At 43.4% G+C, this 25,773-nt stretch overlaps 1 protein-coding gene across 2 annotated transcripts in view; it reads right to left on the bottom strand.

The window, feature by feature from the left end:
• The window catches only part of LOC135552938 (membrane-associated phosphatidylinositol transfer protein 3-like), a 145,655-nt gene extending 134,493 nt beyond the window's left edge, over window positions 1–11,162 (bottom strand). For both annotated transcript variants that reach the window (XM_064984893.1, XM_064984894.1), the window contains exon 1: window positions 10,780–11,162. In XM_064984893.1, coding sequence (XP_064840965.1) covers window positions 10,780–10,804 — 25 coding nt within the window. In that variant the 5' untranslated portion in view covers window positions 10,805–11,162. The remainder of the gene's footprint in view (window positions 1–10,779) is intronic.
• Window positions 11,163–25,773: the final 14,611 nt, after the last annotated feature.

The raw sequence follows: 25,773 nt of genomic DNA, 5'->3' as shown, positions 1-25,773 counted from the left end.
GCCCCTGATGCATGTTGGATGTCGGCGCAGGATGCATGTTGGATGTCGGCGCAGGATGCATGTTGGATGTCGGCGCAGGATGCATGTTGGATGTCGGCGCAGGATGCATGTTGGATGTCGGCGCAGGATGCATGTTGGATGTCGCCGCAGGATGCATGTTGGATGTCGGCGCAGGATGCATGTTGGATGTCGGCGCAGGATGCATGTTGGATGTCGGCGCAGGATGCATGTTGGATGTCGGCGCAGGATGCATGTTGGATGTCGGCGCAGGATGCATGTTGGATGTCGGCGCAGGATGCATGTTGGATGTCGGCGCAGGATGCATGTTGGATGTCGGCGCAGGATGCATGTTGGATGTCGGCGCAGGATGTATGTTGGATGTCGGCCCCTGATGCATGTTGGATGTCGGCGCAGGATGCATGTTGGATGTCGGCGCAGGATGCATGCTGGATGTCGGCGCAGGATGCATGTTGGATGTCGGCGCAGGATGTATGTTGGATGTCGGCCCCTGATGCATGTTGGATGTCGGCGCAGGATGCATGTTGGATGTCGGCGCAGGATGAATGTTGGATGTCGGCGCAGGATGCATGTTGGATGTCGGCGCAGGATGCATGTTGGATGTCGGCGCAGGATGCATGTTGGATGTCGGCGCAGGATGCATGTTGGATGTCGGCGCAGGATGCATGTTGGATGTCGGCGCAGGATGCATGTTGGATGTCGCCGCAGGATGCATGTTGGATGTCGGCGCAGGATGCATGTTGGATGTCGGCGCAGGATGCATGTTGAATGTCGGCGCAGGATGCATGTTGGATGTTGGCGCAGGATGCATGTTGGATGCATTTGCTGTTTGTTTTGGTTGTGTTTCAGCTTATTCTGTGCCCAAACAAAATTAATGGTAAATTATATATTGTGACATTTTGGAGTCACTTTTATTGTAAATAAGAATAGAATATGTTTCTAAACACTTCTACATTCATTTGGCTGCTACTATAATTACAGATAGTCCTGAATAAATCGTGGATAATGATGAGTGAGAAAGTTACAGACGGACAAATATCATACCCCCCAAAAAATGCTTGGGGGTTTGATATTTATGCATCTTCATTTCAAATCCAAAATGCTGGAGTACAGAGCCAAAAAACAACTAAAAGAACACTATACATGCCTGAAGTCTACTTCTGTCTCCAACCTAAGGTTTTGATCAAGTGGAAATTGAAGAGTGAAAGACCGCATGTCACCCCTAAACCCCTGATGTTCTTCACATCAATGAGGAGATAATGTTCTTAGGAGAAGCTGAAACAGAAATACTGATTCATCATGTTCCAAGTACATATGATATGGCATGTTTGGCAGAGCCTCTGCTAAAATCAAAACGGATGTTCCCATCTCCTCTTATCAAAAATGCAATTTCCTTACTGATCCCCAGCTGCTTTTTGGTAATGAAAGACTTTCTATAGAGAAAAGAGGAAAGGGTATGTGGCAGAATCCTTAGAGACAAACTAAAAAAAGCTACAGATCCACTCAGAACAGATCTCAAGTAATGATGAAGCAGATAAGAAGAACGTGTGTGAATATAAGAAAGATTACAATAAAGTCTATATCTAGGCCAAGTTGTTTTACTGTAAATAAAGTAAAAGGAGAAAAAATGTCCTATCTACAAACCGCAATGACACAGAAATTACACACTACAGTCAAAGGTGCAACAGTATTGAAAGAAAAAAGATCATGGAGATATGGAGGAAGGAACAGTAACCCTTACATGTTGCAGTTTGCCATCAATCTTGTACCAGTGTGTTTAAGCATTGCAGGGTTCAAATGATCTTCATGAGCAGAACAGTGAGCATGGCTGGAATGATGGCTGTGGCCATAGATTTGCCATTAGCTCAGTGAGGGATAATCACTCACATCATATTGTGACTATTATGACAAACTGAAGAAAGGACTGCAGTTACAGCTACTTACAATTCAATTAGTCTGTTAGTTTCAAGGAAATCTATTGTCGATTATAAACTGGGGAGCAATGCTTTCCTCTCAATCATATTACAGCATATCATGAATAATCTGCACTGCACAACTGGTGACAGAGTGAAAAGCTTCCTTCTACAATGTACAGAGGACTCTATTAACCTTCTAAGAACAAGTTTCCCACTGGGCACAAACGTCATTTCAACGTCTAGTTTTGATTTAATTTTGGTTGTGTTGTCAACTAATGTCAATTCAACGCAAAAATCAACAGAACATTTCACCATGTCTTTGGATTTAGGTTAAAAGTTGTGTGAAAAAAAAAATCAATTATGTTGATGGCTTATTGCAAATTCAATCAGTTTTCCACGTTGATGCAAGATTTTTTGTTGTTAAAATGACGTGGAAACAATGTAGAATCAATAAGTGTTTTCCCAGTGAGCTCTTGAGCTCTTGAAATAATCTATCTGTCTCTCTCTCTCTCTATGTCTGTCTCTCGATCTGTCTCTCTCTCTCTATGTCTGTCTCTCTATATGTATGTCTCTCTATCTGTCTCTCTCTCTCTATGTATGTCTCTCTGTCTCTCTCTCTCTATGTCTGTCTCTCTATCTGTCTCTCTATCTGTCTCTCTCTCTATGTCTCTCTCTATCTGTCTGTCTCTCTATCTGTCTCTCTCCCTCTGTCTCTCTCTCTGTCTCTCTCCCTCTCTATCTGTCTCTCTCTCTCTCTCTCTGTCTGTCTCTCTCCCTCTGTCTGTCTCTCTATCTGTCTCTCTCTCTCTCTGTCTCTCTCTCTCTGTCTGTCTGTCACTCTCTCTCTGTCTGTCTCTCTCTATCTGTCTCTCTGTCTGTCACTCTCTCTCTGTCTGTCTGTCACTCTCTCTCTCTGTCTGTCTGTCTGTCTCTCTCTCTGTCTGTCTCTCTCTATCTGTGTCTCTCTCTATCTGTGGCTCTCTCTATCTGTGGCTCTCTCTATCTGTGTCTCTCAATTCAATTCAATTCAATTCAAGGGCTTTATTGGCATGGGAAACATGTGTTAACATTGCCAAAGCAAGTGAGGTAGATAATATGTAAAGTGAATATATAAAGTGAAAAACAATCAAAATTAACAGTAAACATTACACATACAGAAGTTTCAAAACAATAAAGACATTACAAATGTCATATTATATATATACAGTGTTTCAACAATGTGCAAATGGTTAAAGGACACAAGATAAAATAAATAAGCATAAATGGATGTCATAAGGTGAATTCACCAATTTGTAAGTCGCTCTGGATAAGAGCGTCTGCCAAATGACTTAAATGTAATGTAAATGTAATATGGGTTGTATTTACAATGGTGTTTGTTCTTCACTGGTTGCCCTTTTCTCATGGCAACAGGTCACAAATCTTGCTGCTGTGATGGCACACTGTGGAATTTCACCCAGTAGATATGGGAGTTTTTCAAAATTGGATTTGTTTTCGAATTCTTTGTGGATCTGTGTAATCTGAGGCAAATATGTCTCTCTAATATGGTCATACATTGGGCAGGAGGTTAGGAAGTGCAGCTCAGTTTCCACCTCATTTTGTGGGCAGTGAGCACATAGCCTGTCTTCTCTTGAGAGCCATGTCTGCCTACGGCGGCCTTTCTCAATAGCAAGGCTATGCTCACTGAGTCTGTACATAGTCAAAGCTTTCCTTAACTTTGGGTCAGTCACAGTGGTCAGGTATTCCGTCGCTGTGTATTCTCTGTGTAGGGCCAAATAGCATTCTAGTTTGCTCTGTTTTTTTGTTAATTCTTTCCAATGTGTCAAGTAATTATCTTTTTGTTTTCTCATGATTTGGTTGGGTCTAATTGTGCTGTTGTCCTGGGGCTCTGTAGGGTGTGTTTGTGTTTGTGAACAGAGCCCCAGGACCAGCTTGCTTAGGGGACTCTTCTCCAGGTTCATCTCTCTGTAGGTGATGGCTTTGTTATGGAAGGTTTGGGAATCGCTTCATTTTAGGTGGTTATAGAATTTAACGGCTCTTTTCTGGATTTTGATAATTAGTGGGTATCGGCCTAATTCTGCTTTGCATGCATTATTTGGTGTTCTACGTTGTACACAGAGGATATTTTTGCAGAATTCTGCGTGCAGAGTCTCAATTTGGTGTTTGTCCCATTTTGTGAAGTCTTGGTTGGTGAGCAGACCCCAGACTTCACAACCATAAAGGGCAATGGGCTCTATGACTGATTCAAGTATTTTTAGCCAAATCCTAATTGGTATGTTGAAATTTATGTTCCTTTTGATGGCATAGAATGCCCTTGCCTTGTCTCTCAGATCGTTCACAGCTTTGTGGAAGTTACCTGTGGCGCTGATGTTTAGGCCAAGGTATGTATAGTTTTTTGTGTGCTCTAGGGCAACAGTGTCTAGATGGAATTTGTATTTGTGGTCCTGGTGACTGGACCTTTTTTTGGAACACCATTATTTTGGTCTTACTGAGATTTACTGTCAGAGCCCAGGTCTGACAGAATCTGTGCATAAGATCTAGGTGCTGCTGTAGGCCCTCCTTGGTTGGTGACAGAAGCACCAGATCATCAGCAAACAGCAGACATTTGACTTCGGATTCTAGCAGGGGGAGGCCGGGTGCTGCAGACTTTTCTAGTGCCCGCGCCAATTCGTTGATATATCTGTTGAAGAGGGTGGGGCTTAAGCTGCATCCCTGTCTAACCCCACGACCCTGTGTGAAGAAATGTGTGTTTTTTTGCCAATTTTAACCGCACACTTGTTGTTTGTGTACATGGATTTTATAATGTCGTATGTTTTACCCCCAACACCACTTTCCATCAGTTTGTATAGCAGACCCTCATGCCAAATTGAGTCGAAGGCTTTTTTGAAATCAACAAAGGATGAGAAGACTTTGCCTTTGTTTTGGCTTGTTTGGTTGTCAATTAGGGTGTGCAGGGTGAATACATGGTCTGTTGTACGGTAATTTGGTAAAAAGCCAATTTGACATTTGCTCAGTACATTGTTTTCATTGAGGAAATGTACGAGTCTGCTGTTTATGATAATGCAGAGGATTTTCCCAAGGTTACTGTTGACACATATTCCACGGTATTTATTGGGGTCAAATTTGTCTCCACTTTTGTGGATTGGGGTGATCAGTCCTTGGTTCCAAATATTGGGGAAGATGCCAGAGCTAAGGATGATGTTAAAGAGTTTTAGTATAGCCAATTGGAATTTGTTGTCTGTATATTTGATCATTTCATTGAGGATACCATCAACACCACAGGCCTTTTTGGGTTGGAGGGGATTTATTTTGTCCTGTAACTCATTCAATGTAATTGGAGAATCCAGTGGGTTCTGGTAGTCTTTAATAGTTGATTCTAAGATCTGTATTTGATCATGTATATGTTTTTGCTCTTTATTCTTTGTTATAGAGCCAAAAAGATTGGAGAAGTGGTTTACCCATACATCTCCATTTTGGATAGATAATTCTTTGTGTTGTTGTTTGTTTAGTGTTTTCCAATTTTCCCAGAAGTGGTTCAATTCTATAGATTCTACAATTGCATTGAGCTGATTTCTGACATGCAGTTCCTTCTTTTTCCGTATTGTATTTCTGTATTGTTTTAGTGATTCACCATAGTGAAGGCGTAGACTCAGGTTTTCCGGGTCTCTATGTTTTTGGTTGGACAGGTTTCTCAATTTCTTTCTTAGATTTTTGCATTCTTCATCAAACCATGTCATTATTGTTAATTTTCTTCGGTTTTCTATTTGAGATTTTTAGATTTGATAGGGAAGCTGAGAGGTCAAATATACTGTTAAGATTTTCTACTGCCAAGTTTACACCTTCACTATTACAGTGGAATGTTTTACCCAGGAAATTGTCTAAAAGGGATTGAATTTGTTGTTTCCTAATTGTTTTTGGTAGGTTTCCAAACTGCATTCCTTCCATCTATAGCATTTCTTAATGTTACTCAGTTCCTTTGGCTTTGATGCCTCATGATTGAGTATTGCTCTGTTTAAGTAGACTGTGATTTTGCTGTGGTCTGATAGGGGTGTCAGTGGGTTGACTGTGAACGCTCTGAGAGACTCTGGGTTGAGGTCAGTGATAAAGTAGTCTACAGTACTACTGCCAAGAGATGAGCTATAGGTGTACCTACCATAGGAGTCCCCTCGAAGCCTACCGTTGACTATGTACATACCCAGCGTGCGACAGAGCTGCAGAAGTTGTGACCCGTTTTTGTTGGTTATGTTGTCATAGTTGTGCCTAGGGGGGCATATGTGGGAGGGAATGCTGTCACCTCCAGGCAGGTGTTTGTCCCCCTGTGTGCTGAGGGTGTCAGGTTCTTGTCCGGTTCTGGCATTTAGGTCGCCACAGACTAGTACATGTCCCTGGACCTGTAAATGATTGATTTCCCCCTCCAGGATGGAGAAGCTGTCTTCATTAAAATATGGGGATTCTAGTGGGGGATATAGGTAGCACACAGGAGGACATTTTTCTCTGTTAGGATAATTTCCTTTTGAATTTATAGCCAAATGTAGGATGTTCCTGTTTTGATTAATTTAATGGAGTGAGTTAGGTCTGCTCTATACCAAATTAGCATACCCCCTGAGTCCCTTCCCTGTTTCACACCTGGTAGTTTGGTGGATGGGACTACCAGCTCTCTGTAACCTAGAGGGCAACCAGTGGGTCCATCTCCTCTATACCAGGTTTCTTGCAGGATGACAATGTCTGTATTACCGATTTCTTTGGTGAAGTCCGGGTTTCTGCTCTTTAGGCCAAAGGCAGATGACCTCAGGCCTTGTATATTCCAGGATGATATAGTGAAGGCTTTTTGTTCCATAGAGTGTCCAATGTTGTTGGTCGTGGTTTGGCCTCAGGCCAGTAAGTGTGAGCAGAGCCTGCTGAGCATCTGGTACATGCCATTGGCTTGGGCGAGTGTGAGAGTGGGGGTTGGGACTTTTTGCCCGCTCACTACCTGGGCGTATGTGTGGCATCCATGTTGAGGCCCTCTTTGCGGGGGTGGGGTGCATGGGGTGGGCAGGAGTGGCATAGGTCTGATCTGAGGGGGCCTAAATGGGGTGTGGGCATGGTTGACGTGGGGGGGTGTTGATTGGTTGGGGTGGGGGGGTGGATGTGTCTGGGTGTACTGTGGTCTGGATGTAATTCCTCTTTGCGTGGGTACTCTATGTGTAGGTCCAGGGGGGGTCCTGCAGGTCTGGGAGGGTGTCTCGCTGGTCTGGGTGGGGTGTCTATTGATCTGTTGCTCCTGTGTGAAGTGTTGGGGATACGTTTGAGAGCAATGTCCTTTAGAGTCCGGGCAAAGGTGGGCACTGCTGCCTTGTAGAGGTGGACCTGGTCATAGAGGCTGTTCAAGTCCAGGGTGGAGTGGTGGGCCAGGAAAACATTTGGTTTTGAGGCACAGTCACGGGAAATACTTGCGTTTACCCGCTGTATTGTGGCAGGGTGGAAGTCATTTTGTGGTAGCAGGGTGGAGATAACCACTTGTGCGTTGGGGAAAGTAGAAGAAGCCTTTTCAATCACTCCCTTCAGTGCTGTGGCCACCCTTTCCTGCTGTGCTCTCAGGTCGTTTGTGCCTGTGTGTATTATTATGTGGCTGGGTGAACCTAGTTGGTCCTCAGACAGAAGGTCGAGGGCACGCTGGGTGTTTGGACACCAGAGTTTAGACACACTGTGTTTGGGAAAAAGTTTTTTTTCTTCTATATATTTCCCATTTGAGTCCATAAATAGTACAATCTGTGTCTTGTGTTTGTCCTCAGTGGGTGTGAGGGGGTTGTCAGAAGGGATATCAGGGTGGCTGACAGGGGAGGTGCTCAGAGGGGGTGAGAGCCGCTGGGCTTGTGGTTCTTCATTTGTCTGTTCTGCTGTGATGTCGACTCTATGGTCAGGGTCTGGTGTGGACTGTTCTGCTGTGGTGTCGAGACTTTTGTCAGGTGCTGACTCTCTCTATCTGTGTCTCTCTCTCTCTATCTGTCTCTCTCTCTCTATCTGTCTCTCTCTCTCTATCTGTCTCTCTCCCTTCTGTTGCATCTCTCTTCACTCACTGAATCAACTGCTGATTGCGGTGAATCAGTAAATTAGCAGATGCAATTGCGACATGGCTGGTATGTGATCTGGATAGGTTTCTACTATACAGAGCTGAGCTCCCTCTCCTAACACCTGGGCTGGTTCAAAACATACTGCCACTGTGTGTCCCAAATGGCACCCTATTATTTTGGTCAGAGCCCTGGTCAAAGGTAGTGCACTATAAAGGGAATAGAGAGTCATTTGGGCCGCACACACTATGTTTCAGTCAGCAGCCAGTGGCATAAGCGCATGTTACTCTAGCAAAATGTTTTATTCAAGTGCATTGGGTAGTCTCCCTACATGTTTTGTTGTTGTTGGTATTTATAGCTGTTGTGTACTTATTGTACCCGCCAGGTAGGACATTAGCCTCCCTTCTGTAAGGCAGGTGGTGAGGGAGATTCTTAAAATTGTATTGTTTTCATTATAAAACTAATTTCAGTTCTACCTAAATGACATTATTGGAAAGCCTGGTAAAAGTAACCTCATCCTCAGACTCAACTGCGAGAGAGAGCTGACTGGGTGAACGAGACTAAGTAGTAAGACCATAACTTGGCCTTATTGTATGCAATGTAATTCTGTCTCTGGTGTTCAGTTCCTGAGATTACGGTCCAATCATCAGCCAACCAACAGTGACTGTATAAGACATATGACTTATGTGACCTTAACATCATGGTTTTAATTACCTCCATAACAAATCATTGCACCCCTATAACAAAATCATCATTGTTGGGCACTGCGAAAAGAGACATTGGGCACCACCAAGAGTCATGCATAATTTGAATACTGCTTGACTTACTGAAACTGGATAATAAAGGCCTACAATGGGTATTTTATTATCATTCAGCTCACGAATATTACCAATTTACGTCACGTCTCCAGAGTCGAGTCAAGGTTAAATATATAATGGAACAGTCATGAAATATTAAATCAATTCAAAAAGCATAGCTAACGCCGTCAGAGAAAGCGTTATGATGAATACAAAACTAGGATGGGTCTGACTGGGTCACTCTAAAGAAAACTCACCAGTTGCTCATCAATCTTTTATCACTCTACTTTCAGGAAAGTTGGACAAAATCAGGCAGGGTCTACATCCCAAATGGCACCCTATATTCCTTACATAGTGTACTACTTTTGACCAGATCCCCAGTGGCCCTGGTCAAACGTAGTGCACTATTTAGGGAATTGGGTGTCTTTTGTGACACACAACCCATGCTGTCCAAAGCCCATTGCTTCATGTGTTGTTGTTGAGGAATTCACTATAGCACTGGACAGCACACAATCTGTCATGCGATCGTTATCTAATTAAAATCATTAGACCAAAGATGGGCCCAAGTATTTCACACATAGTCATGTTTTCAAGATACTTTGTGTTTTTACCTCAAACACATTCATTCAACAGAAACATTTACTTAGGATTCCACCGTCTCAATCACCTTCCACTGCCCCTTGTCACCTTCTTCCTCACCTACCATAAGACTTATCAAGGTGCAATGGAAGGTGATTTAGAAGGTGGAAAGCTGAATTTCATTATAAAGGTGAACCAAATGTAGTCTACGCGGAACTTTTCATATTTCATTAAATGCACTGAATCATGAAGAATAGACTATCAATTTCCATAATCAACAGAACACATCTCCCTGGGGAATGCTATGTAGTGGCCTTGATACACTGTATTCATTTCAATTGTATCAATGTGTGCATTGGTGTTTTAGTAAGCAGGGGTGGACTGGCCATCTGGCAGGGTCGATGCCAGGGTTGATTTCTGGTCCCGGTGCGCCCCTGTCAGTAAGGTATTGAACCCCATGGTGATCAACTGGATATCAACCAGGTATAATGAAAATTCATTTAAAACAGTTATAACACCTTCATTACAACATCCATTTAACTGTATCACCTGCATGTTAGCGTTTTTCATAATTAATCTTGTTCTGCAGGCAGCTCTGCAGTGGACACTAGCTGGCACAACCATAAAGTCATAGAATCTAATCTGAAACATAACCCTAAACACAATGCCAATCCTAACGCCTAACCTTAAAATAAGCCCAAAATGCTATTTTTTGTTTTCATACATTTTTACAATATAGCCAATTTTGACTTTGCAGCTCGCCTATCATAGAGGAACTCGCTCAGTTCTGCCTCCAGGACAAGACTCATGACAATAAACGTTGACCTGCATATCAACTCGTGGGTCCAGTTTTACTTCTGGAAAGTCCAGTTTTACTTTTATAATACACGAATTCATACTGTTAAATATTTGTGTGGACGACAATAGCCTATCCACTAACAATGTAATTTTCCTTGAATGCATGCTTGTCAACAAAGATTGATCCGCGTTTGAGCCTCTCAGGGACTGAAAAGGGTTTACCCAAATAATTTAATATGCTCAATATATGTGATTAACGAGGTCCAAATCTAAATTCGGCGCGCGCTTTTCCCCGTCGTTAATGGTCAGGATGACCGTATCACACCTTACATGTGTCAAAATAATTTACAATGAACGTACTCAGACAACATCGACAAAACACGTCACACCGTTTGACAAACATCTCAGAGGACACGGGTTGCTTTTTATTCTGATAGACTACTGAACGGTAACATCACGCATTCCAACAGATTGTCAAGAAGAGCCAGCGGACTATTGCGCGCATGTATCGTTTTACATGATTTAGGTTGAGACGTTGACTTATGCGACCTGATAACCTCATAAGATTTGACACCGAAGGAGACATGGTAGGCTATATAAAAAATATTGAACCGAGCACCTTACCTTTCCCTCTCGTTTCCTTCGCCATCCCAACCTCTACGTCTCTACCAAGGTAGGTGCGGAGTCACCGGGGTGTAATTTTGTCAGATAGTTTTAGCCGAGTGGGCGCTCCCTCCCTCGTCTCCGCACCTTGACGCCAGCCAGGCAGAAGATAGGTAGCCCAGAGGCTGTGAGGATGCGCTTTTTCTCTCGGCTTGAATTCTGCAGCTGAGATCCTCTGGCTCATCGGTGACAATACCCACATCCAGCGGATCTGCCTCTTGTACTGAACACACTTTCAGTTTTTGTATCTGTGCAGACTTTGCTACTGCCCTCCCCTCCACGACCGTCACATCAGTAGAACTGTTTCAAGGACCAGTGTTAGACTGCCTCCAGTGGTTCGCTGTTGTGCCACCCAAGGGCGTCCGTTGTATGAATTGGCTCTGCCTCCTGCAGTTGGGATTCCAATCAAATAAATTAGTCGACAGTGACACATTGATGCAAACTGATTTGCATGGGATGCACTTCTAACCATGGACGTGAGGTCTAGTTGACGTGAGGTCTAGAAATAAATATAGCCCAATTGGAAAACGACACATCTACAAAATCGCACTCCTGCCTATTCAATTAGGTAGTTACAACTGGTGTGATTGTAGAGTAAAACAATAAAGATAAGATAACCTATAAGCCTATAAACAACAGACTGAGGTTAATGTTTCAGTATGTTGAACCATAAGTATGCTGCACGCAGCAGACATGACAAATAGCTTGACAAAGACTCTTTATTGACCTTAAAGACATGATGATGTTAATGACTGTCTCCAAGCCACAGATGGGGGCCTAAAGGGCAAGGACCGAATCTCACCTTGTCATCACACTCGCTTTATTTCCTGCAGCCTTGGCTCCTCCACAGTGTTAGGTCAGTGACCCAGCTATAAAACATACTGGAACCAGAGTTCAACAGCATAGCATCACAGTACATACCTCATGGTCCAAAGACGGCTCACATCACATCTTAGGCTTTGTGCGGAGTGGACTGTTGCATTTAAGAGAAACTGTTATGAGCCACATGGATCAGATGCATGCATTAATGGCCTGCATGATGAGGGATGTAGGTTAAGTCCCAAATGGCACCCTATTCCCTCAAAGTGCACCATAGTGCAATTTTGCCCTAGTCTGGTCAAAAGTAGTGCACTACAAGGGCAAAGGGTGCCCTTTTGGATTCTGTCAAACTGTTATTAGACACATGGATAACCAGATAAGTTAATGGATGCATTGCCGTTAGGGATGTAGCCTATTGTATGTGAACTGTAGAAACAAAGCACAGTAAGGCTGGCTGGCTTGCTTCTGACATTCAGTGCCTAATCCATGATGTTTTATAGATTTCCCTGCTCTGATATTGTCAACAATCTTGGGCTAACTCTCACAACAGGCTGTCACGTCTATCAAACAATACGCTATATTAATTTAGATCACTGTCATATCTATCAAATAATGAGATATGACAGTGATCTAAATTATTATATCTATCAAACCAAATATATTAATTTAGAGTAGACCACTTTGAATATGCTGAACCCTGCTGTCTATATGTGAAGAGCCCATTCAGATAAACATAGTATCATATTCACCCCTACATGTATAGAAATCGTATTACCAAAGGACACCCATATTCCCAACCCTTTCAACAGAAAACAAGATATTGTACTATAACACAAAAACTCAAAGTAGATTCCCAACCTGAAAATCTCATTGTAGATTCCCAACCTGAAAATCTCATTGTAGATTCCCAACCTGAATACAACCTAAAAAAATCATTGTAGATTCCCAACTGAATACAACCTGAAAAACTCATTGTAGATTCCCAACCTGAACCATCTACCAAGCGCAGTGGGAAACATGGGAGAGCAGTGATTGTCTGTTGTTGTGCACAGCAGTGCAGATATATAGTTATACCCTCGTTCTATCCTCTAGCTAGCACATGACCACAGAACAGGTCATAGCCTGGGATCAGAGCAGCACTATTGCAGCTCTGCACCCTGGTGCCATTTAATGACTATCGATGGACCCAAATGCCTGAAGCTGAGCCATCTCCCTCCAATCTGAGTACTGGCCTGGCCACAGACACACTGTATTACCCAACCCTATGAGGGCCCAGGATATTTCAACCAGTCAGGATGACCAATGACAAAATACTTCTGGCTCAAGACACTGTATTGTGATTCGAGCAGGAGAGTAAAAGAAAACAGCCAGCAGGGCCAGAAAGACAGCGAGAGATAGCATTGATTACACCCAATGGTCTCACTCACAAGAACAATAAGGTAATTCAATTTAGGCAGAATAACTTTTTTCTTTAGAAGCAATCTCATCCTATGCCAAGGCAGTGTGCCAAGTCTACAACAGGTTCTACTTTGAGCTGCCCCACCCCCCAATCATAAAAAAAACTCAGCACTTGTGGCTGAGTGGAAGTCCCTGCAGCAATGTCCCAACATCTCGTGGAAAGAATTCTCAGAAGAGTGTAGGCTGTTATAGCAGCAAATGGGGGGGACCAACTCCATATTAATGGCCATGATTTTGGAATGAGATGTTCAGTGAGCAGGTGTCCACATACATTTGGTCATGTAGTGTACACTGAGTGTACAAAACATTAGGAACACCTTTCCATGACATAGACTGACCAGGTGAATGAAAGCTATGATCCTTTATTGATGAACCTGTTAAAGCCACTTTGATCAGTGTAGATGAAGGGCAGGAGACAGGTTAAAGAAGGTTTGTTAAGCATCTAGACAACTGATAAATGGATTGTGTATGTTTGCCATTCAGAGGGTTAATGGGCAAGACAAAATATTTAACGCCTTTGAACAGGGTATGGTAGTAGGTGCCAGGCACACCAGTTTAGGTATGTCAAGAACTGCAATGCAGCCAGGTTTTTCCCGCTCAACAGTTCAAGAGTGGTCCACCACACAAAGGACATCCAGCCAACTTGGCACAATTGTGGGAAGCAATGGAGTCAACATGGGCCAGCATCCCTGTGGAACACTTTCATCACCTTGTACAGTATATGCTCCAACAAATTGAGGCTGTTCTGAGGGCAAAAGGGGTGCAATTCAATATTAGAAAGCTGTTCCTAATGCCATGTACACTCAGTGTATATCCACGTATCCAGATACCTGAGAAAGCACCTGGTCTCAGCACTTCCATTTATGTACCAGCCTGTCATAAGAGACATGGGGCTGCTCCAGAATGAGGGCCAGTGGGTTCTAGCAGAAAAGAAGCCAAGAGATGACCCCATGTGTAGATCATCTACTAACAACAATGAACTTTGCACCTCAAGTCTGAAAAAGACTCTGGACCTTTTGCCTTTTAGCTATCCACACAAAGACTTAGCTTTCAATACATCTTAATTCTACTAACCATGAGTCAGCAAGGATAATGACACAGCAAGGATAAGTGTTTCACATTTGATAGCTGCCAATGCTATGAGATTACCCACTGCGTTGTGGGGGAAACATGGTTGTTTCTCTCTCGTTTCTGAAGCAGAGAATTTATAGGTCAGACTATCTGATGACATCAGGGAGATTACTGCCCAGGGAGGGCACATACTGTGCTGATCAATTTCTCAACTAGAGCAGCTGCATTCCTCTCTCATATCCACACCCAGAGCATGGATCTAACTACTACAATCTCTTCAGTAGTTGTTCAGAGAAGGAGAATATCACTGGTTCTGTAAATAGCTAAATAGTACTATAGAGAGAACATTTGTCTTACTTGGTTGAAGATCATATCCAATTGTCTAAGAATTATGAAAATTTCCAGCCATTAGCTGAACTGTCCCTGAGTGAAACCTAAAATGATTCTATCCAGCCTGAAAGGGCATTGTTGCCTCAAAATACATCACTGTGTGTACCACATAATTCATATTACCATGACTACTAGTCAATACTCACAGTCACATGAATTCTGTCTTTGACAAGGATAATTATGCTGGCTAACATACTGTAGGGACAGGCCCTTTTCACCATGAGAACAGTGGAAAAGGAGACACAGCTCTATATCTGATGGCTGTATTGATAAAGCAAGATACATCTCATTTAAAAAAATGATGTTATAATACTAACATCATTAAGATTATCAAGGTTATCAATACCTCGTTTTGACTAAATAAAACAACCTTTACATATTGTACCAGAAAAAAAGGTATTACAAAATAAACTTTTGGGCATCAGTATAAAACAGTCTGCTATGAATGTGTCAGAAAACATCACAAAAAGAAAATATATCAAAGCACCACAAAACCAATTTCATTGTGTTCTGTGTTATGTGCAAAACAGATCAGAATAGATCATAGACAGATCTTGTTGTTCTGTTTGTTAATTGTGTTGAAAATACATTTCTGTGTTGAGTCTGTTGGCTGTATGGGGCGGGAGGTGACACACTCAAAACCAAAGTATCAATAGACAGCATTCAGCACCATGAAAATGAAAAATGATTTGAAATTAGCCACCCTGACTCTCACAGACAAACAATGTATTTTTCAATTTCAAGTATTCTTCAATTCAAAAACTCCTATTATAAGGATGCGATGGCTCCGAGATTCCAATTTGTGTCGAACTCTGGGACGAAACAGAACTGTGAGAGTGAGTCATGTGTATGTGCATAAGCCTATGTAAAACCTGCATGCATTCTGACACCCACACAAAACACAGTTGGCGGAGAGAAAGAGGGTCTGATTCAGAGTGAGCTATTCACTCAGTCACTCTCTGTCCCTTGTCACAGTCAGTTTCGCTCGGGGTCAACTCAACATCTGGATGTGTCTCTCTCCTCCTTCACAGCTGCTTTCTCTCCAGGGCCTGAGAACATCCGCCACACTAGTAAAGGCTCCCTCATCCAATGTGCACGCATTATATATGCATTCTTATTGAATTGAAATCACTCATTTGGCAAACATACAGTATTTGGTGCATGCCGTGGCAAGTGGATCACACAATTTCAATGATTGCAATATGCTATCCGGATTTCCTATTAACCAATGAATGGTGCCCTTGGCTTGCTGCACCCCTATTGTTAATTCCCCAAACAATTAATTTACTTCTATGTTTCAATGTGGAAATGGAAAGAGTGAGTAATACTGTGGGAGAAGTTTATAAATGGAAAGAGTGGAGACCCTCTGTAATGTTCTCTCTAAGCTTATCAAAACCTACTTTCCCAGTGAAATTCACCCATCCCTCTGGAAGAAATACAGAATTGAACCTGCCAAATATGAATCATCTGCATTGCTTTAGTTCCATTCTATTTTGAATGTATTCTGAATGTTATCACATCAATGCAATCAGGATGTTTTTCCCCCCAAAAAATGAACTTGTTTTACATCGTTTTAGTAAAAACCGATGCATCACGCTGTATTTAACACACATAGATACATATATAAACATTAACCCAGTCTAAACTATAATCTTAGCTGGCTAAACCCTGAAGAGTAGGCAAGCTCGTTCTACATTGCCCGGTGGCCCAGGTGGGTGGAGTTCTGTTGGTGCTGAGTGGAAATATCCACCTACGCAGTACACCGGGCGATGCAAACCGAACTCGTCCAATGTTCACGAAGAGGAAGAGCTCTATTGGTTGTCTAATGGTGGATCTGAAGCAGGACGGGATGTGATTGGCTTATGACCAACATCTGACTGATAGACAGGTTACACTGATGAGTGAGAATAGCAGGCTAATTGACGTTGCATTTCCCCCCATCTGTCCCTTGATAACTGAAGCAATTGGACCGGTCCCCCTGAAACTTCCCTTCCCAAAAAACTGAAAAATAGAGTTATTTTTTTCTGAACATACAAAATTCAGATGCATAGCTCAAGAGGATGGCATATGACTTTATCTCCTGTCATCTCTCACTCTCTAAAAGTAATGAGGCAACAATAGTAGTTCTCCCTTGGGCTGGTTTTCTTAGCTCACTTTTTTTGCAACAATTCACACTCCCACACACAGATATGGTGAGAGGAGAGAGAGGCATCTCCAAATGCCAGACCTGAGTATCTGTCCTTAAGGTACCGTTAACAACATTTGCCGTATTATTCAATTACATGTGCTTCTCTTTGAAATGTCTGACTGTGATGCGTTTCTGATCTATCACACTCACATGCATTCAGTCTGCTCATAAAGACAAGGGGGATTCTCTGCATTGCACCAAATTAAGAATTATTTTAAATATGCACTCACACGCACCCCACAACTAGTCAAACACGGGACCTAATGTTTGAATAAGCAAAGAGCACTATGTTTGAGGAAGAGTTGTGTAGCCCTGGGCCAAGTGAATAATCCATCCTCCTACAGACGGTGGCATTCAGGGACTAACTAGGTAGCAAATAAATCTGTTGAGATGGCTTAAGGAACAACCAAATGCAGATACAGTTGAAGTCGGAAGTTTACATATGCTTAGATTGTCATTCAAACTCATTTTTCAACCACTCCACAAATTTCTTGTTAACAAACTATAGTTTTGGTAAATTGGTTAGGACATATTTGTACATGACATATGTCATTTTTCCAACAACAGATTATTATTATTAACAGACAGATTATTTCACATTTCCAGTGGGTAAGAAGTTTACATACACAGAGTTGACTGTGCCTTTTAAACAGCTTGGAAAATTCCAGAAAATGAAGTAATGGGTTTAGAAGCTTCTGATAGGCTAATTGACATAGTTTGAGTCAATTTGAGGTGTACCTGTGGATGTATTTCAAGACATCACCTTCAAACTCAGTGCCTCTTTGCTTGTAGACGTCCACAAGTCCGGTTCATCCTTGGGAGCAATTTCCATATGCCTGAAGGTACCACGTTCATCTGTACAAACAATAGTACAATAGTATAAAGTATAAACACCATGGGACCACACAGCCGTCATACCGCTCAGGAAGGAAACGCGTCTCTGTCTCCTGTCTCCTAGAGATGAAAGTACTTTTGTGCGAAAAGTGCAAATCAATCCCAGAACAACAGCAAAGGACCTTGTGAAGATGCTGGAGGAAACAGGTACAAAAGTATCTATATCCACAGTAAAACGAGTCCTATATCGACATAACCTGAAAGGCCGCTCAGCAAGCAAAAAGCCACTGTTCTAAAACCGGCATAAAAAGCCAGACTACGGTTTGCAACTGCACAGGGGGACAAAGATCGTACCTTTTGGAGAAATGTCCTCTGGTCTGAAGAAACAAAAATAGAAATGTTTGGCCATTATGGCCATCGTTATGTTTGGAGGAGAATGGGGAGGCTTGCAAGCCGAAGAACACCATTCCAACCGTGAAGCACGGGGGTGGCAGCATCATGTTGTGGGGGTTCTTTGCTGCAGGAGGGACTGGTGCACTTCACAAAATAGATGGCATCATGAGGTAGGAAAATTATGTGGATATATTGAAGCAACATCTCAAGACATCAGTTAAAGCTTGGTCGCAAATGGGTCTTCCAAATGGACAATGACCCCAAGCAAACTTCCAAAGTTATGGCAAAATGTCTTAAGGACAACAAAGTCAAGGTATTGGAGTGGCCATCACAAAGCCCTGACCTCAATCCTGTAGAAAATGTGTGGGCAGAACTGAAAAAGCATGTGCGAGCAAGGAGGCCTACAAACCTGACTCAGTTACACCAGCTCTGTCAAGAGGAATGGGCCAAAATTCACCCAACTTATTGTGGGAAGGTTGTGGAAGGCTACCAGAAAAGTTTGACCCAAGTGAAACAATTTAAAGGCAATGCTACCAAATTCTAATTGAGTGTATGTAATCTTCTGACCCACTGGGAATGTGATGAAATAAATAAAAGCTGAAATAAATAATTCTCTCTACGATTATTCTGACATTTCACATTCTTAAAATAAAGTGGTGATCCTAACTTACCTAAGACAGGGAATTTTTACTTGGATTAAATGTCAGGAATTGTGAAAAACTGAGTTTAAATGTATTTGGCTAAGGTGTATGTAAACTTCCGACTTGAACTGTACATTTGCATTTGAGAAAGTGAAACATTGAAAAGTACTACAGTCCCAAATGGCACTAGTAAGAGTGTACTCATAGGTCCCTGGTCAAAAGTAGTGCCATTTGTTAGTCGCTCTCACCTGTCTGCAATGGCCCAGGGATTGAAGCTGCCCACAGCCTCGTGGAAAACCAGGAGGAGGTAAACCTCGTGGTCCTGTCTGTACTGCTTGATACTCCTTTGCATGCTGGCTGGCACAGAGAGTCACGTCCCCTCTCCCCTCCTCTCACCTGGGGCTGGGAAGGTGCTGCTGCTGCGGCTGGCTGGCACAGAGAGTCACGTCCCCTCTCCCCTCCTCTCACCTGGGGCTGGGAAGGTGCTGCTGCTGCGGCCAGGTAGACCTGGGGAGACACTGTGGCAAGATGGAGAGACAGACAGGGTGTTCAGGCTGTGGAGTTAGAGAGAGAGAGAGAGAGAGAGAGAGAGAGAGAGAGAGAGAGAGAGAGAGAGACAGACAGACAGACAGACAGACAGACAGACAGACAGACAGACAGACAGACAGAGACAGACAGACAGACAGACAGACAGACAGACAGACAGACAGACAGACAGACAGAGACAGACAGACAGACAGACAGACAGACAGACAGACAGACAGACAGACAGACAGACAGAGACAGACAGACAGACAGACAGACAGACAGACAGACACACAGACAGACAGACAGACAGACAGACAGACAGACAGACAGACAGACAGACAGACAGACAGACAGACAGAGTATGCTTGGGTTCTGGATAGACAAAAACAGACAGGCAAACAGGATGCTCAGGCTGAATACCAGACTGATGGAGCTTCCCCCCGTCTTTCATTACATTGTCCTTATTTCCATTCAGCCTGTTTGAATTAGGTACATATGTCAATGGAAGTGAAAAAGCAGCAGCCTGGAATAAAACTGCTATTTATCAAGATAGGGGCCATAACGTGCACACGCGAGAGAGAGAGAGAGAGAGAGAGAGAGAGAGAGACAGACAGACAGACAGACAGGAGAGTGAGAGAGAGAGAGAGAGAGAGAGACAGACAGACAGACAGACAGACAGACAGACAGACAGACAGACAGACAGACAGACAGACAGACAGACAGACAGACAGACAAAGAGGAGAGAGAGAGAGAGAGAGCTGGTTGTCCCATCCACCAAACTACCAGGTGTGAAACAGTGAAGAGACTCAGGGGGTATGTTAATTTGGTATAGAGCAGACTTAACCCACTCTATTAAATTAGTCAAAACAGGAACATTTTTACATTTGACTAATTAATAATGAAATTATTTCAATAGTGAAAAATGTTCTTATGTGTGCTATCTCTATCCCCCCAATAGAATCCCCATACTTTAACGATGACAGATTCTCCATCCTAGAGGGGGAGATCAACAATTTCCAGGCCCATGGGCATGTACTAACAAGTCTGTGGTGACCTATATGCCAGAACTGGACAAGAACCTGACACCCTCAACACAAAGGGGGACAAACACCTACCCGGAGGTGACAACATTCCCTCCCCCAAATGCCCCCCTAGACACAACTGCGACAACATAACCAACAAAAACGGGTCACAACTCCTGCAGCTCTGTCGCACGCTGGGTATGTACATAGTCAATGGTAGGCTTTGAGGGGACTCCTATGGTTGGTACACAGATAGCTCATCTCTTGGCAGTAGTACTGTAACCCACTTTATCACTGACCTCTTAGAGCGTTCACAGTCAGCCCACTGACACCCCTATCAGACCACAGCAAAATCACAGTCTACTTGAACGGAGCTTTGTTCAATCATGAGGCATCATAGCTAAAGGAGCTGAATAATATTAAGATTGGTTGTGAGGTCTGGGATCCGCTTACCAACCAAGAATTCACAAAATGGGACAAACACCAAATTGAGACTCTGCATGCAGAAAAATATCCTCTGTGTACAATGTAAAACACCAAATAATGCATGCTGAGCAGAATTAGCCGATACCCGCAAATGATCAAAATCCAGAAAAGAGCCGTTAAATTCTACCACCACCTGAAAGGAAGCAATTCCAAACCTTCCATAACAAATCCATCACCTACAGAGAAATAAACCTGGAGAAGAGCCCTCTAAGCAAGCTGGTCTTGGTGCTCTATTCACAAACACAAACAGACCTCACAGAGCCCCGGGACAGCAACACAATTAGACCCAACCAAATCATGAGAAAACAAAAAGAGAATTACATTGGAACGTAAGAGCAAATGCTATCTGACCCCAAATGCTATCACACCCTAAACAGAGAGTACAGTGGCAGAATACCTGACCACTGTGACTGACCCAAAATTAAGGACATCTTTGACTATGTACAGACTCAGTGAGCATAGCCTTGCTATTGAGAAAGGCCGCCAAGAGCAAACCTGTCTCTCAAGAGAAGACAGGCTATGTGCTCACTGCCCACAAAATGAGGTGGAAACTGAGATGCCCTTCCTAACCTCCTGCCAAATGTATGACCATATTAGAAACACATATTTCCCTCAGATTACACAGACCCACAAAGAATTTGAAAACAAATCCAATTTTGATAAACTCCCAAATCTATTGGGTGAAATACCACAGTAAAAGGCCAACCAGTGAAGAACACCATTGTAAATACAACCTATATTTATGTTAATGTATTTTCCCTTTCGTACTTTAACTATTTGCACATCATTACAACACTGTATATAGACATAATATGACATTTGAAATGTCTTCATTCTTTTGGAACTTTTATAAGTGTTCATTTTTTATTGTTTATTTCACTTTTGTTTATTATCTATTTCACTTGCTTTGGCAATGTAAAGATACATTTTCCATGCCAATAAAGCCCTTAAATTGAAATTGAACTGAGAGAGAGGAGAGAGAGAGAGACAGAGAGAGGTGTGATGCTACATTCTAAAGTCTGTGTGCTCCCCTCACACCCACACTCTCCTCTGCCTCAAGTGGAGGGTGCCAGCTGGGGGCTCATTTGGGCAATGTCAAGGCCAGGGTTGTAATATTTGTTTCTGAGAGTAAGTCAGTTCAGCTCTGGCAACAGCTCTGGCTGCTACTATATTTAGAGACAAACACAGCAGTTCCACAAGTAAAGTGCCTCTCTAATGTTCTTCCCACACACCAACCCAGGTCCAGCCACATTTTCTCCTGCTGCTCATGGGGTCCGCACACCATGGGGACAGGCTGCTGCTCATGGGGTCTGCACACCATGGGGCCAGGCTGTGAGCAGACAGAGACACAGCGAAAAGTGCCAGGTTGGGTATTTCACTGTTAGCCCTGCCAATCCCCTCCATCCCTGAACTACACACAGCACCCATTTCTGCTCTGATAGGTCATTTAAGGGCCATTGAGGCGATAACACAATAATTTCCCTTCTCCCCTTGTGCAAGATTTCCTTTATGTCCACACAAAATGGAATAACACACTTAGATTAAAAGCAGAGTGAAGGCGCCCAAGGGTTATGTGCAACTTTAAGAGTGTGGGCATGAGGGCACCAGTCAGGAAACACCTTTCACAAATTCAAGTGGCAGTACATTTTTACAAAAGAGAAGATTTTCACATGGGTAGGGTTTGAGCACGGTAAGGTGATGTGAATGCCAATGTATACAAGCTGCACTACTCTTTCTCCTAGCTCTACAAGGATGCTTAGAAAGCTTAGAGACAATGAGGACAGACTCACTGACACATGTTAATCGTCGGTGGTGAATATTTTGCGGTCTGTTCACTGTTGTGAGTGTGGGCAGCAGTTGCTGACAGGGGGAGGAGAGGGTAGCTGCAGTCTGATCATAGCCTGACAAACCCAGCCCTCTCACATCCACCTACTACAGAAAGGCCTAACACAAACAACTCAAATTGATGAGCAGCCTGAGCCATAAATCCCCACAGCGAGGTGCGTGATATCGACTTCAAATGACTTTCAAGATAGTTTGTCGTTCTTCTCTAACAACTACATAAGTCTATCGCCAAGGAAACAGAGAAAGCGGCAAAGCACCAGCTCCATATGTGATATATCAAACAGGAAGCAGACTGCGCTGGGCTTGATTCCGAGACAGCAAGAGAGAGAGTGAAAGAGAGAGAGCGAGAGAGAGAGAGACCCAAATCTGTTTCAGAGATAGTGGGGGGTGATTCAGGAAAGAGGCTGGCTACAGCTCTACCGCTAGAGAACTGGTGCTTAGGTTCTGAGAGCAGAGAAACAAATCAATGCACTAAGAAAACAGGTGGATGGGGAAAACAGTGCAGAGAAAAGAAGGTGAATCATTGCAATGTGGTAGCAACTTGTATTTCCTTCTGCCTACAACAATAACAGATGGTTCTACCTATCAGAGCCAATCGCAGAGACAGGAGCAGTGGTGGAGTTTCTTGGGAGCTAAAAGTCTTGATTAGATAGGCTGGTAACAGCCATCACCTCATCAAATCTATTGAGAGACCAATTTCCTGTAACAAGGTTATGGCTTAGAAGAGATTTTTCTGAGAGGACAGTACAAGAGAGTGAAGGTTTGAGAGAACAGTATGAGAATAATGGTTTGAAAGAAAGAGGAACACACCAGGGACAAAAGCAGGGCTCCCCAACCCTGTTCCTAGAGAGCTATCATCCTGTAGTCTCTCTCCAACCCTGTTCCTAGAGAGCTATCACCCTGTAGGCTCTCTCCAACCCTGTTCCTAGAGAGCTATCACCCTGTAGGCTCTCTACAACCCTGTTCCTAGAGAGCTATCATCCTGTAGTCTCTCTCCAACCCTGTTCCTAGAGAGCTATCATCCTGTAGGCTCTCTCCAACCCTGTTCCTAGAGAGCTATCATCCTGTAGGCTCTCTCCAACCCTGTTCCTAGAGAGCTATCATCCTGTAGGCTCTCTACAACCCTGTTCCTAGAGAGCTATCATCCTGTCGGCTCTCTCCAACCCTGTTCCTAGAGAGCTATCATCCTGTCGGCTCTCTCCAACCCTGTTCCTAGAGAGCTATCGTCCTGTAGGCTCTCTACAACCTTGTTCCTAGAGAGCTATTGTCCTGTAGGCTCTCTCCAACCCTGTTCCTATAGAGCTATTGTCCTGTAGGCTCTCTCCAACCCTGTTCCTAGAGAGCTATTGTCCTGTAGGCTCTCTCCAACCCTAATCTGGGACACCTGATTCTAATAATTAGCTGGTTGAAAATCTGAACCGGGTTAGTTACAACTGGGGTTGGAGCGAAAACCTACAGAAGGGTAGCTCTCCGGTAACAGGGTTGGAAAGCCCTGACAAAAGACTGGAGAGAACAGAAATCATCAGTCTTCAGACAGTAGCAGAGTGATCAGTCTTTAATATGACCACTGATTTGTTTGTCTTGGTGGTGGTGGAGCTGTGGTCAGTCAGCATCCGTCAGAGAGGGACCAGTAGGGCGGGTGTCATCCTCCCTCCACTAGGTCTTCTCACCATGGAGACCTCTTATCCTCTGCTCCAATGATGCATGACCTCCCCCCACCCACTCTGTTGCTCTCACCACACGCATACTGAGGATTAGACTCTCTACCCACCTATCATCTCCATCATAAATCACCCACCCCAATTCAACCCAGGTCACAGAGAGGGACGAGGATCTACAGCTAGTCTAATCCATGTTGAAATATTATATTTAAAAACAATGCATTTGGACTGAGTGTTTCCCAGGGGGACTGAAGTATCTCCATTAAAGCTCTAGCCTAGTCTAGTAGTCTAGACTCAATAGCTACAGCAGCTGGCAAAAGTATTCACCCCTTTGGCATTTGTCCTATTTTGTTGACTTACAACCTAGAATTAAAATGGATTTTCGGGGGTTTGTATTATTTGATTTACACAACATGCCTACCACTTTGAAGATACAAAATAGTTTTCATTGTGAAACAGACAAAAAATAAGACAATGAACTTTAGCGTGCACAACTATTCACCCCCCTCAAAGTCAATACTTTGTAGAGGCACCTTTTGCAGCAATTACAGCTGCAAGTCTCTTGGGGTATGTCTCTATAAGCTTGGCACATCTAGCCACAGAGATTCTTGCCCATTCTTCAAGGCAAAACTGCTCCAGCTCCTTCAAGTTGGATGGGTTCCGCTGGTGTACAGCAATCTTTAAGTCATACCACAGATTCTCAATTGGATTGAGGTCTGGGCTTAGACTAGGCCATTCCGAGACATTTAAATGTTTCCCCTTAAACCATTCAAGTGTTGTTTTAGCAGTACGCTTAGGGTCTGCTGGAAGGTGAACCTCTTTCCCAGTCTCAAATCTCTGGAAGACTGAAACAGGTTTCCCTCGAGAATTTCCCTGTATTTAGCGCCATCCATCATTCCTTCAATTCTGACCAGTTTCCCAGTCCCTGCCGATGAAAAACACTCCCACAGCATGATGCTGCCACTACCATGCTTCACTGTGAGGATGGTGTTCGCGGGGTGATGAGAGGTGTTGGGTTTGCCCCAGACATAGCATTTTCCTTGATGGCCAAAAAGCTACATTTTAGTCGTCTCATCTGACCAGAGTACCTTCTTCAATATGTTTGGGGAGTCTACCGCATGCCTTTTGGCGAACACCAAACGTGTTTGCTTATTGTTTTCTTTAAGAAATGGCTTTTTTCTGGCCACTCTTCCGTAAAGCCCAGTTCTGTGGAGTGTACGGCTTAAAGTGGTCCTATAGACAGATACTCCAATCTCCGCTGTGGAGCTTTGCAGCTCCTTCAGGGTTATCTTTGGTCTCTTTGTTGCCTCTCTGATTAATACCCTCCTTGCCTGGTCAGTGAGTTTTGGTGGGTGGCCCTCTCTTGGCAGGTTTGTTGTGGTGTCATATTCTTTCCATTCTTTAAATATGGATTTAATGGTGCTCAGTGGGATGTTCAAAGTTTTGATATTTTTTTTATAACCCACCCCAGATCTGTACTTCTCCATAACTTTGTCCCTGACCTGCTTGGAGAGCTCCTTGGTCGTCATGATGCCGCTTGCTTGGTGGTTCCCCTTGCTTAGTGGTGTTGCAGAATCTGGGGCCTTTCAGAACAGGTGTATATATACTGAGCTCATGTG

This window comes from Oncorhynchus masou, chromosome 13 (assembly GCF_036934945.1).
Source record: "Oncorhynchus masou masou isolate Uvic2021 chromosome 13, UVic_Omas_1.1, whole genome shotgun sequence".
Lineage (NCBI taxonomy): Eukaryota > Metazoa > Chordata > Actinopteri > Salmoniformes > Salmonidae > Oncorhynchus > Oncorhynchus masou.
Note: the sequence above shows the minus strand (reverse complement) of the source record. Positions and strands in the feature narration are given on the sequence as shown.